A 13,861-nucleotide genomic window follows, 5' to 3' on the forward strand; every position below is an offset into this window, starting at 1 on the left:
GATTATTTTACTTTATTTTATGTAAAGCACTTTGAATTACCATTGTGTATGAAATGTGCTATATAAATAAACTTGCCTTGCCTAAATTAAATTTTAAACTTAAATTTTTGGGTGACCTGTCCTTTGCACATATTGCTGCAGCTTAATAAAACGATTTTGCTAAAAAAAACAGAGCTGGATAATTAAACACAGCCGGTCAGACCTGATTATCTGTGTTAGCTTCTAACAGGAGTGGCAGGATCTTCTCCAGGTGTTTATCGATGAATTCAGCTGCGTCCAGCTTCATGGTGGACAGCAGAGAAGGCCACATCTCAGACCTGACGGCCACTGAAAGAGAAAGAGCCCGGTTAACACAGGATTCAACAAAAGCTGCTGGAATAACTCCTGCACGGACGCCATCAGAGAGACGGACCGATCGACGGATGATGGCTCACGATGAGCATATCCAAGGCCAGTTTCTCAGTCTCGGCCGGGTCGTTCCACTGAGCTGCCACCGAGCAGATCACGCTCAGAGCGTCCAGCAGGATCCGCGGGGCGATGTAAGAGCGGCCCATCTCTGTGAGCTCGCCCGTCTCCGTATAAACCACGTCTGACGGCAGAATCTGAGTCGAGAGACATAAAAATGAGTAAATTCGGAACACATCAGTGTGAATTGAATTCCTCGTCAATCCCTCACCTTGTGTTTGTTGATGACGACACGCAGTTCTCCCAGAAGGCCGTGGGCCAGACTGGAGCCGCCCAGTGAGGACAGGAGTTTCTTCACGGTCTGCTGAGCACGCTTTCGCACACGCCACAGACGGGAGAGCAGCGCCATCACTGTGGCCTGATGGTACATCCTGAGGACAGCAGACAAGCGTTTGAGTCACATGATCACTTCTGCATTCATGAATTTAAGATTCTGCACTACTGTTGAAAGTCAAAATTGACCCCCCTATTTACTTTCTTAACAAATATTCCTGGTCTTTTTGTGAAAACATAAGATTATACATTATTGTATATAAACATGTATGTTTTCAAAATCTGTGTGTTCACATTTAATCTTTTGGCAGAAGCTTTAATCCAAAATGACGTACACATGAGGACAACAGAAGCAAAAGAGCATCAAAATATATTCAGTTGAACGCAGTAAACACAGCAAGCTTATTTTTTTAAATGGATGGAATAGAAATGGAATAGAGAGAGCAAGTGTCAGAGGGTCAAGATTTGTTATATACAATAAATAAAATAAAATAAGTAGATAGAATAAAAAAATTAAATCGAGCATGCTAGTGTTAGAGGGTCAAATGTTTTAGAATAAATAAAATAAGTAGATAGAATAGAAATAGAATTGAGGAGCAAGTGTTCTAAGGTTAGATTTGTTATATACACTAAATAAAAAAATAAGTAGCTAAATAGAAATTAAATAGAGTGCTAGTGTTAAAGGGTCAAATGATTTATAATAAATAGAAAATAAGCAGATAGAATATAAATAGAATTGAGGAGCAAGTGTTAGAGGGTCAAGATTTGCTATATACAATCAAATAAAAGAAATTAAGCAGATAGAATAGAAATAGAATTTAGGAGCAAGTGTTAGAGGGTCAAGATTTGCTATATACAATAAAAAAAGTAGATAGAATAGAAATAGAATTGAGGAGCAAGTGTTCGAAGGTCAGATTTGTTATATACACTAAATAAAAAAAGTAGATAAATAGAAATTAAATAGAGTGCTAGTGTTAAAGTGTCAAATGATTTATAATAAATAGAAAATAAGGAGATAGAATATAAATCGAATTGAGGAGCAAGTGTTAGAGGGTCAAGATTTGCTATATACAATAAAATAAAAGAAATTAAGCAGATAGAATAGAAATAGAATTTAGGAGCAAGTGTTAGAGGGTCAAGATTTTCTATATACAATAAAAAAAGTAGATTGAATAGAAATAGAATTGAGGAGCAAGTGTTCGAAGGTCAGATTTGTTATATACACTAAATAAAAAAATAAGTAAGAAATAGAAATTAAATAGAGTGCTAGTGTTAAAGTGTCAAATGATTTATAATAAATAGAAAATAAGCAGATAGAATATAAATCGAATTGAGGAGCAAGTGTTAGAGGGTCAAGATTTGCTATATACAATAAAATAAAAGAAATTAAGCAGATAGAATAGAAATAGAATTTAGGAGCAAGTGTTAGAGGGTCAAGATTTGCTATATACAATAAAAAAAGTAGATAGAATAGAAATAGAATTGAGGAGGAAGTGTTCGAGGGTCAGATTTGTTATATACACTAAATAAAAAAATAAGTAGAAAGAATATAAATCGAATTGAGGAGCAAGTGTTAGAGGGTCAAGATTTGCTATATACAATAAAATAAAAGAAATTAAGCAGATAGAATAGAAATAGAATTGAGGAGCAAGTGTTAGAGGGTCAAGATTTGCTATATACAATAAAATAAAAGAAATTAAGCAGATAGAATAGAAATAGAATTGAGGAGCAAGTGTTCGAAGGTCAGATTTGTTATATACACTAAATAAAAAAATAAGTAAGAAATAGAAATTAAATAGAGTGCTAGTGTTAAAGTGTCAAATGATTTATAATAAATAGAAAATAAGCAGATAGAATATAAATCGAATTGAGGAGCAAGTGTTAGAGAGTCAAGATTTGCTATATACAATCAAATAAAAGAAATTAAGCAGATAGAATAGAAATAGAATTTAGGAGCAAGTGTTAGAGGGTCAAGATTTGCTATATACAATAAAAAAAGTAGATAGAATAGAAATAGAATTGAGGAGGAAGTGTTCGAGGGTCAGATTTGTTATATACACTAAATAAAAAAATAAGTAGAAAGAATATAAATCGAATTGAGGAGCAAGTGTTAGAGGGTCAAGATTTGCTATATACAATAAAATAAAAGAAATTAAGCAGATAGAATAGAAATAGAATTGAGGAGCAAGTGTTAGAGGGTCAAGATTTGCTATATACAATAAAAGCAAGTAGATAGAATAGAAATAGAATTGAGGAGGAAGTGTTCGAGGGTCAGATTTGTTATATACACTAAATAAAAAAATAAGTAGATAAATAGAAATTAAATAGAGCGCTAGTGTTAAAGTGTCAAATGTTTTATAATAAATAAAAGAAAATAAGCAGATAGAATAGAAATAGAATTGAAGAGCAAGTGTTAGAGGGTCAAGATTTGCTATATACACTAAATAAAAGAAAATAAGCAGATAGAATAGAAATAGAATTGATGAGCAAGTGTTAAAGGGTCAAGATTTGTTGTACAATAAATAAAAATTAGTAGAAAGATTAGAAATTGAATAGAGTACTAGTGTTAGAGGGTCAAGATTTGTTACATACAATAAAGAAAAGAAAATAAGTAGATAGAATAGAAATTAAAGAGAGCGTGCTAGTTTTAGAAGGTCAAATGTTTTATAACAAATGAAAGAAAATAAGCAGATAGAATAGAAATAGAATTTAGGAGCAAGTGTTAGGGTCTAGATTTTTGTCACTTTGGACAAAAGCGTCTGCAAAATGACTAAATGTAAATATATAATAAAAAGGCAGATCGAATAGAAATATAATGGGGAGTTCAAGTTTTAAAGGGGTTAAATGTTTTATAATGAATAATAAAGAAAGAAGATAAAATAGAATAAAGAATTCTAGTGTTAGAGGGTCAAGCATGTTATAATAAGATAAACAAGTAGATAGAATAGAAATAGAATAAAGTGTGCTGGTGTCAGGTCAAGTTTTTTTTACACATAATAAGAAAACAAGTAGATAGAATAGAAATAGCAAAGAATGCTAGTGTTAGAGGGTGAAGTTTCAAATATTTCATTAAAATGCTAACTTTCTTTTGCTTTAATAACATTATTATACATCCCTCTGGAATATTTTAATGTGATTGCTTGCATTGTTACAGTTAACTAAAATTATAAAAATAGTTTTATTAATAGAAATAAAACAAATATTATACGAAAATCTTAAAATTAAATCAACAAAACAGTAAGTGGTTTCAGTGAAACTCTTTTAGGGTCACACGATCCCATTAAACTTTAGTTTGCATATCATAGTCAACTTTTAGTGATCCTAGTGATGAAATAAACAAATGTGAATTATAACAAAAGGAAATAATAGTTCCTAAATTTAATGGAAAATGATATTCTATGCAAAGCATCCCAGGGGAATGGTGGGGACTCACTGAGACTTGCTGCTGTTGAGTCTCTGTGGCTGATCCAGGAACAGTCTTTCACACAGCAGCAGGACAGTGCACAGAGCTGAGGACACAGGACAGGGTTAACACTTCGGAGATATAGCACTACTTCAATCAATACAACTGAAACAGAAATAATATAAAGCTCAACAGAATGACATATATAAATGACAATGACGCTGGTATTTATCTGTGTTACTAGACCCTTTCATCTCAATCTCCTCTAAAAAGAAGTGTTTTGTTAAAGGTACATTTTACCATTAGTTCTTTTCAATACTAATCAAACCAATCAAAAGAGCAACAATATATATTTAGTCGAACAAATAGAAATAAATAGAGTAGAAATTTAATAGAGAATGCTAGTGTGAGAGGGTCAAGATTTGTTATATACAATAAATAAAAGAAAATAAGTAGATAGAATAGAAATTAAATAGAGCATGCTAGTGTTAGAGGGTCAAATGTTTTAGAATAAAATAAGCATATAGAATAGAAATAGAATTGAGGAGCAAGTGTTAGAGGGTCTAGATTTGTAATATACACAAAAAAAAGTAGATTAAATAGAAAATAAAGAGAAAGTGCTAGTGTTAGAGGGTCAAATGTTTATTAAATAAACAGTACCTCCAGAAAAACGCAGATTATTTTTGTGATTGTTGCGGGCAAAAATCCTTGATTTTGCAGCAGGTTTTCTTAAAACATGCGGGATATTTTTGCAATCTTATGCGATGAAATTGCGGGGACTTGCAAAAACTGCAGTTTGATGAAAAAGAGAAAAAAAGGTGACATCTCTGTAAAGTGCAATCTCTTACTGCAACGTAAATTATTTTACATACTACTAATATACTTACAACTGTAAGGTTTTGGTTCTATTCTGTAACAAAAAAGTACAATCTTACAACTGTAGAGGTGCATCAACTTCTGAATGAAACTACAACAGTCCACTGTGAAAATGAAAGCTAACTGCGTAGCCTTTAGCACTGGCCTATCATTCGCCATCCTCATCCCTCTGTCAAAATAATTTGCCCCCACTGTCATGTAACACACCGGGTAACTGCTTCGCGCGGTCTTTTGTGCTTATTTTTGTTGGCAGATGAGAATGATTTGCGTCCTTCACCCTGGTTTCACCGCGGGGTTCACAGATGATGTTCACGTCACGCAATTACGACACTCCATAAGGTTCCCATTGGAAAATAATGGCGATTTACTTGTGTGAAGTAAACGCAACATTTTCCAACTTTCTGCTAAGATATATGTGACTTTTTTGCAACGAAAATTATTATTATTATGAAATCATGCCACCTCCGCATATTTTGCTTCCTGAAAAATCGGCAATTTATGTGGCGAAAGTGCGGCGTATTTGAAAAAATGCGACCCCCGCATAAATATGCGGCCCTTGGCTGATAATGCATTAAATCACGCGATCGCATAATCGCGTTTTTCTGGAGGGACTGAATAAAATAAAATAAGCAGATAGAATAGAAATAGAATTGAGGAGCAAGTGTTAAAGAATCTTTTCCATACTCTAAAAGTCAATGGCTACGTCAACAATCATATCCTTCTTTTGTGTTCAACAGAAAAAAGAAACTCATACAGGTTTGGAATAACTTGAGGGTGAGTAAATGATGACAGAAACTTCATTTTGGGGCGATCTGTCTTTTTTTTCCCCTCAAGCACTTATACTGGTTCTATCAGAGACCTGGAGAGCTTCTGACCTTCTTCGCTGGCCTGAGAGAGGAACTTGTCTGTAGTGAACAGAGGCTTCTTTTCATCCAGTATCAGGTTCCAGAAGGACGCCAGCTTCGCTTCTGAAGACACATGAAGATCAACATCAACATCTCCAGCATGAGACACAGGAAAACTGTCATCAGTCTCAGTGTGAACGCTCACCGGACACAGAGTCCAGCAGAGACAGCCGACAGAGCAGCACAGAGGCGGCCACGCCTTCAGACAGCAGAGCATGCTGGGTATTCTGCGCAGCAGCTTTCTCCACCGTCTGGATGAGGAGAGGCAGGAACTCCACCGCCTGATTGAGAGCATCGCCTGAACAGAGACAAACGCTGGTTATTCTGATTAAACTTCAGCAGCAGGAGGATAAATCTGAAGTGTCCCAGCAGCCCGACTGACCTTTGAAAGCCCCGATCATGGCCTGGAGATACGCATGACGCACAAGAGACGTGGACGTCTTCAGGGTGAAGGCTTTTTTAAACCATTCTCTCAACTCTGAGGTCACGTCCACCGTCAAACGGCTCGTCCACTGAGATAAAACAGACACCGCATGCACCAGCGTCCCCTCGTGGACTACACACACACACACACACACACGAGGAGAGAGGGGGAAACAATCGGCAGATATTAGGTTTCTAATTAATGCACGTTTTAGAAATTTAAGACCATTTAAGATTGTCTCATGCAAATCAATCAATTTTGCAACAAGTGAAAAATTATTTTAAGTTAATATTATATATAAAATAAAACTGGGTATAATATTTCCGAAGTGTTTTGTCAATATTTGACTTTAAATATTTACTTGAAGTCCTGCCAAAATTGTGAGCTATCAAAATTTATCTTTTTTAATATTACATTAAAATTTTAAGAAATTAATAAGTTATTAATAATTTCAAAAACAACAGATGTTAACAGTTCTCTGATGTTGCTAGGCGGTAAAATGTTAAATCTTTTTTAGATTTTTTATTTATTTTGAGCATTTATTTTTTACTGATTGCACAGTTTTTTTTTTTATGAATTGCACAGTATTTATGCAAGCCAAAATGATTGCATTGTCTTAAATTAATTTTTAACTCAATTTTTAAATAATTTTTAAAGCCTTGTTTTATTTTTGTGATTATTCTTTTATGATTATTTTACTTTTATGTAAAGCACAGTGAACTATTGTGTACCAAATGTGCTATATAAATAAACATGCTTTGCCTAATTTGGCATTTAAATTTATGCATTTAGCAGGCACCTTTTTTTCTAAAAAATAGCTAAAAAGAAGGAATAAATATTAGGAAGATTCTTTTTTAATGAGGGTTATTTTACATATGATTTAATAAATTTTTAGCTCTTTAAAAAACAAACCCCCTGCTATTCCTTCACAAAATTACAATTTATGAAAGCAATCTCAAGCATGAATGAACCATCATTAAAAATGCATATTAAAAAAGTAATTTTTTTTATGTACATATAAAAAATAAAAACACTGTTTCTCACCTTCCTGTTGCAGGTAAGGAATGAACATCACAGCCACGCTGGAGCTCAGAGACTGAGAGGAAGAGCCAGAGACGGCATGATGACTGCAACCTCCGATTCCTGATTCAAAATCACACAGAGACCATGCTCAAGATGACAGCAGGCAGATACAAGAGCGCAAGAGACTCACAGATTCATGCAGAAGTGAGAATGAGACTTGGGAGCTGTGCTGGAGGGGACGATTTTAACAAAGCGTTTCTTTGCATTTAAAAAAAATGTGGAATGCACAAAAAAAGTTGAACTTTTGAACATCTAAAAATGCAGTGTTTATTTGAGAGACACTGCAAAAGATGCAGAGCAACAGACAAAGATGCCGTGGAAGTTTACATAGGAAAATAATCAAATGCAGTGCAGTCGAATGCAAAAACACATTTCCTTACGCAAATTAGCAGTGGTAAAAGACTTTCAAGAGACTTTCATCCTTGTACACTCTGATTGTCTTGAAATAAAGAATAAAAATGCTCTGTAAAACCATGTATGTAGTGCACTGACCCAACAGACCTAACGAGCGTCTGAGAGAGACAGAAAGATGAAATATTCACCTGACAGGACGCTCATCTTCTGGGCCACAACAGTGAGCTTCCCCTCGGAGCCTGAGCAAAACAAGCCAGAATGAGTTTAATCCTGCTTTAAAGAGTGAGCTGGTCCTGATCACTCGCTTTTACTAAAACAATACTTTTCATGATTCTTCCCATGACTTCAAAACAATTAACAGTTTGACTGAGCTTCCTGGTGTGTTTTTCCATGCATGTCTGGTTTTAAACCTTATAATTCATAAATTCAAATGTTTATCACTGTATATTTTCTTTGTTACACTGTAAAATAATATTAATATTCTGCACCTTTGCTTACAGATGATTTGACCTCTTTTAAGCTGCTTTGAAACAATCTGTATTGCTTAATGCATTATAAAATGACAAAGCTGGTTTAACACTCATAATGCATTTAAAATCTGCATATGATTTCTGCTGTTTTATAAAACAGTCATATCATTTTTATTAACTTTAACATTGGTCAATAGTTGTACATATATAGGTTTCTCAAAATTAATCTCCAAAAATGTGCGAGTTATGGGTAAAGAATGAAATATATTTTACAATTGCTTTATGACACTAAAATAACATCATATAATTAAGCAAACCGTATTTTTGACACCTTATGGAAAGCCATACATAACCAGCTCCAAAATGACCGAATCTTTTTGTAAAACAGTTAAAAAGGGTAAAAAGCACTTGCGAAATTCCCTTTCTATACAATGTTGTATTTCATTTGTTTAAAAATAGACCTGAATGTGCTTTGAAGGTTAAAACAAGTTTAACTCCACACGAATATCTCAAACAACAATAACTAGACAATTAAATAAAATAGAATAAAGCTATATAGTTTTATGTTTGCATGCTCCATGACCACTGAAGCCAGTAAAAGCATGCACTGACCTCCGAGGATGCTGAAGAGGTGTTTGACGAGGTCCTGGACGGCGCTGGGGTCACTGCACTGCTGGGACAGATTCTGGAGGGCCGTCACCGCCTGCTCCATCAGCTCTGGGTTATTGGCCTTCAGCTGACCTGAAACACACCAAACCACATCAAACCTGCACGCGCCGCCTCAGACGAACATCACTCACACTGACGAGGGCACTCACTGGAGATGCCCTTCCCGATGTCCAGCGCGTACTGACTCAGATCAAGAGTGAGGGACGCCAGCATGCAGGAGAGCGCTGGAGAGAAGAGAGAGAGACAAACAGAGGCGCACACATAAGACTTCAGATTTCAGGATTACATCATAGCATGCTGAGTAAGTAATATCTTGTTCACTCTTGGTAGAGAACAGGATTAAACTTTAAGTAAATACATAAATATTCCTGCAATTGAATCTGTATTTTTTTTTATTTGAGCATTTCTAGAAACAAAAGCAAACATCAGTGGATTGTCAGAAATATTACTTTCTTGCCAAGTACTTAAAATAAATCTTAACTGAAATAACACACACACACACACACACACACACACACACACACGTACATACACACACACACACACACACACACACACGTGTACATACACAGACACACAGACACACACACACGTGTACACAGACACACACACACACACACACACACACACACACACACACACGTGTACATAGACGCACACACAAGTGTACATACACAGACACACACACACACACACACACACACATACACGTGTACATAGACGCACACACAAGTGTACATACACAGACACACACACACACACACACACACACACACATACACATGTACATAGACGCACACACAAGTGTACATACACAGACACACACACACACACACGTGTACATAGACGCACACACACGTGTACATACACAGACACACACAGACACACACACACATACACACACGTGTACATAGACGCACACACAAGTGTACATACACAGACACACACACACACACACACACATACATACACGTGTACATAGACGCACACACAAGTGTACATACACAGACACACACACACACACACACACACACACACATACACATGTACATAGACGCACACACAAGTGTACATACACAGACACACACAGACACACACACACATACACACACGTGTACATAGACGCACACACAAGTGTACATACACAGACACACACACACACACACACACATACATACACGTGTACATAGACGCACACACAAGTGTACATACACAGACACACACACACACACACACACACATACACACACGTGTACACAGACACACACACACACACACATACACACACGTGTACATAGACGCACACACAAGTGTACATACACAGACACACACACACACACACACACACACATACATACACGTGTACATAGACGCACACACACGTGTACATACAGACACACACACACACGTGTACATAAACATACACATGTACATAGATGCACACACATACTCACACACACACACACACACACACATACATACACGTGTACATAGACGCACACACACGTGTACAGACACACGTACACACACACATACAGACATGTATATAAATATATTTCTCATTTCCATTTAGTTTAAACTGGTGTACTAAAATGACTAAAATAAATAAAAAATTAAGTATATAGACATACTAAAAAAAATTATATTAAAATGATATAGATAAAAAAATTGATATATTAAATGATAAAAACAAAAATTATTAAAAGTTAAACTAAAATGTATATTAAATAAAATTATTAAATAATTGAATTAAATAATAAATTATCCAAGTAGTAGTACAGATTTAAATGCCATCTGAGGCTATCTTCATGAAAAAACACAAAAAATAAAAAAAAGAGAAAAAGCTATTAGGATAATACAAGATGTTTAAACATAATACAACATATACATAATTCTATAACCGTTCTTATCTTACTAAACTCCTTAAGTGAGTTTCCTACATTATCTACTTGCATTAAAATAGGTTTGACAAAGAGAATGCTTTGCAAAACATAGAGTTGGGTCTTCAACTTTAAGCAGAAATGCATGAGTCAAAACTACCTCAAAATATTAATAAAGCTATAATAATATCTCAACCATACTAAAATGACACTGAGATTCTTTCATATTTATTAACTCACTCGGCATGGAGTTCTCCGGGCTGCGCAGAAGAGCTTTCTGTAACGTGGGCAGCAGCTGCTCCTTAAACTCTGCGTGAGACATGTGGCGAAGCATCGAGCCGCTCTTCTCCTGAAAACACACATCCAGCTTTAGGCTTTCTGATTTCAGCACTGCAAAGATTTATTGTGCATCGAAGACAGCGCAGATTCTCACCAGGATGTGCTGATGCGGTCTGGTCTTACTCATGAGGACCGTCTTCACGTACAGGTCCAAGAGAGACGCCTGGAACACAACAGGGTGCTTTTATTAAAACTCTGTTAAACAATTAATGAAAAAAAACAACAGATGAAAAATTCTATTCAATTTATTAGAAATGTCACTAAAATAAAAGTACTAAAATTACTAAAACTGGAATGAAAATAAATTAAAGATAAAAAGAAAAACTTAATGAAAATGAAAAAAGCATACAATAAAATTAATAAATATTAAACTAGAATTAAAATAAAACAAATACAAAAATAAAAGCTAATAGAAAATTTTTAAACCATATTTTCCACAGAAAAAAAAGCACATCTGAGAATAAGCCACATTGGGGAAAAATGCATTATTGAGATAAAAAAAAAAAAAAAAGTCAGGTGTTATTTCATAACAATTTAAGGTATCATAAAGCAAATGAAATGTTTACACACATTATGAAACATTATGAACGCATTATGAAATCCAAACGTTACCATCTTCACAATATAGCCTACCATTTCATTGCTAAGCTACGATTTATTATGCAAACATTTTTTTATTATATTACATTATATTATATGTATAAGTCACAGCACATCTCTGATGATTAAAAAAATACTGTGACTTCTACACTGGAATATAAAAACTAAGACAAAGCTGCAGCGGGGCAGGTTTAGCACAGGGAGCGCTCCAGTTTTCCACCTTGTGTTTGTTGATGGTGGCGATGTCTTTGTGAGCTGTGCAGAAGTCCACACACAAGCCCAGCAGCGGCACACACACACAGCTCTGATCCAAACTCAGTAGAGTGCTCATGTACTGATCCACCAGACCCGGGTTCTGCACAAACACACTCCGTTCATCAGCTCAAATCTATAGAGTGCATGCTTTAAACACAACACGGAGAGTTAGACTTCATCTGAACAACAGTAGAGACTGATTAGACACAACATTACATTTACAGAGAAGGACTTAGTTTTAAAAAGTGTTTGGGGTCAATAGGATCTTTTAAAAATAATAATAGCACTTTTTTTATTCAGTGTGCATGCATTGAACTAATCAAAAGTGACATTAAAGAAATTTAGAATGTTCCTAAAAATTTAAATTTCAAATTTCTTTTGAACTTTCTATTATTCATCAAAGAATCCTGAAAACAGATGCATCAGGATTTTAAAAATAAATAAATAAATAAAGCAGCTCAACCGTTTTTGACATTGATAATAATTAAAAAATGTTTCTCAAGCATCAAATCATCATATCAGAATGATTTCTGAAGATCATGTGACACTGAAGACTGGAGGAATGATGCTGAAAATTCAGCTGTGCATCAAATAAATAAATTATAATTTACAGTAGATTACAATAGAAAACTGTTATTTTAAATAGCAATAATATTTTATAATATTACTGTTTTTTGCAGCCTTGGTGAGCAGAAGAGACACTCTCTCAAAAAACATTAAAAACCTTAGCACCCTCGTTCTTTTTAACTGTAGTGTACAAGACGTCCGAGTGAACTAAAGGAGCTTTACCTCCTTCCACAGCTTGTTAAAGCATTTGCTGATTGACTTGAGAGCGTTCCCTGAGGCTCCGCCCACAACCTCCGCCAGCAGCACACTCTGAACCTCAACCTGATTGGAGGAGACACACAGAGAGAGAGAATATGATTGGACAGACCTCATGTAAAGATCTCAAGACAACAAGTCAGTCAGTCACAGAGGTTTGGAGCTACTGCTAAATTCAGCTATGACTGATAAATATATCTCTGAATGGCATATACTACTGACCAGTTTCTTCCATTTGGCCCCTTCTCTGTTGTCTGCGGAGGGGAAGACGATCCGAACGATCAAGCAGGTCCAGGGCAGAGCGCAGCAGGCTCCTGAAGCCGTGCTCTTCCTGAGGACATTTGACATTATTTCAGATTGCATCTCATGGTTTTTCGCCTCTGATAATTATTAGGGGTCCGACAATAAATCGTGGATCAATTCTACAATTTTCCAAACGCACATTCTCTCTGGAATCAGTTCTTTTTTTTTTTTTTTTTTATATATATATATAATATTTTTCTGGATTCAAATTGAAATCAATAAAAAAAATTCTCAAATTCCGTTTTTTTTTTCATTTTTATTTTTCTGGATAAAGTTTTAAGTTTAATTATGGTTGAATTAAATTTAGAAATGATGTCAAAAATTATGTCTAATTTATTTAACTCATGAAAGTAATACAATTTAATAAAAGTTTAACAAAAAATTATTCTATTTTATTTTGCTCCCAAACAGTTTTTCTTTTTATTTTTCTGGTTTCTCTGTGAAATCAATTACATTTTCTATCTTAATTTTTCTGGATTGGTTAAATTAAATTTAGTAATCAAAAATTATGTCTAATTTATTTAAATCATGAAACTAATACAATTAACAAGCAATTTATTAAAAGTTTAACAAAAAATATTCATATTTTATTTTGTTTTGTTTCCAAACATAGTTTTTCTGGTTTCTCTGTGAAATCAATTAACATTTTTTGTCTCAAATTCAATTTTTTCTATCTTAATTTTTTTCTGGATTCTCAGTGAAATTAAATTTTTTTTTTTTAAATAAATTTTTTCCTGTTT

At 34.7% G+C, this 13,861-nt stretch overlaps 1 protein-coding gene across 1 annotated transcript in view; it reads right to left on the reverse strand.

Annotated features, from left to right (window-relative positions):
- LOC113052732 (eIF-2-alpha kinase activator GCN1-like) overlaps positions 1-13,861 on the reverse strand; it is a 53,105-nt gene that overhangs the window by 36,826 nt on the left and 2,418 nt on the right. Inside the window, exons 5-20 of the mRNA XM_026217153.1 lie at positions 13,041-13,149; positions 12,786-12,884; positions 11,962-12,096; positions 11,236-11,304; positions 11,043-11,151; positions 9,072-9,146; positions 8,866-8,994; positions 7,972-8,022; positions 7,391-7,489; positions 6,305-6,478; positions 6,068-6,220; positions 5,893-5,985; positions 4,172-4,247; positions 677-836; positions 413-602; positions 203-327 (exon numbers count right to left, since the gene is read on the reverse strand). Coding sequence (XP_026072938.1) covers positions 203-327; positions 413-602; positions 677-836; positions 4,172-4,247; positions 5,893-5,985; positions 6,068-6,220; positions 6,305-6,478; positions 7,391-7,489; positions 7,972-8,022; positions 8,866-8,994; positions 9,072-9,146; positions 11,043-11,151; positions 11,236-11,304; positions 11,962-12,096; positions 12,786-12,884; positions 13,041-13,149 — 1,846 coding nt within the window. The remainder of the gene's footprint in view (positions 1-202; positions 328-412; positions 603-676; positions 837-4,171; positions 4,248-5,892; positions 5,986-6,067; positions 6,221-6,304; positions 6,479-7,390; positions 7,490-7,971; positions 8,023-8,865; positions 8,995-9,071; positions 9,147-11,042; positions 11,152-11,235; positions 11,305-11,961; positions 12,097-12,785; positions 12,885-13,040; positions 13,150-13,861) is intronic.

This window comes from Carassius auratus, chromosome 33, assembly GCF_003368295.1.
Source record: "Carassius auratus strain Wakin chromosome 33, ASM336829v1, whole genome shotgun sequence".
Lineage (NCBI taxonomy): Eukaryota > Metazoa > Chordata > Actinopteri > Cypriniformes > Cyprinidae > Carassius > Carassius auratus.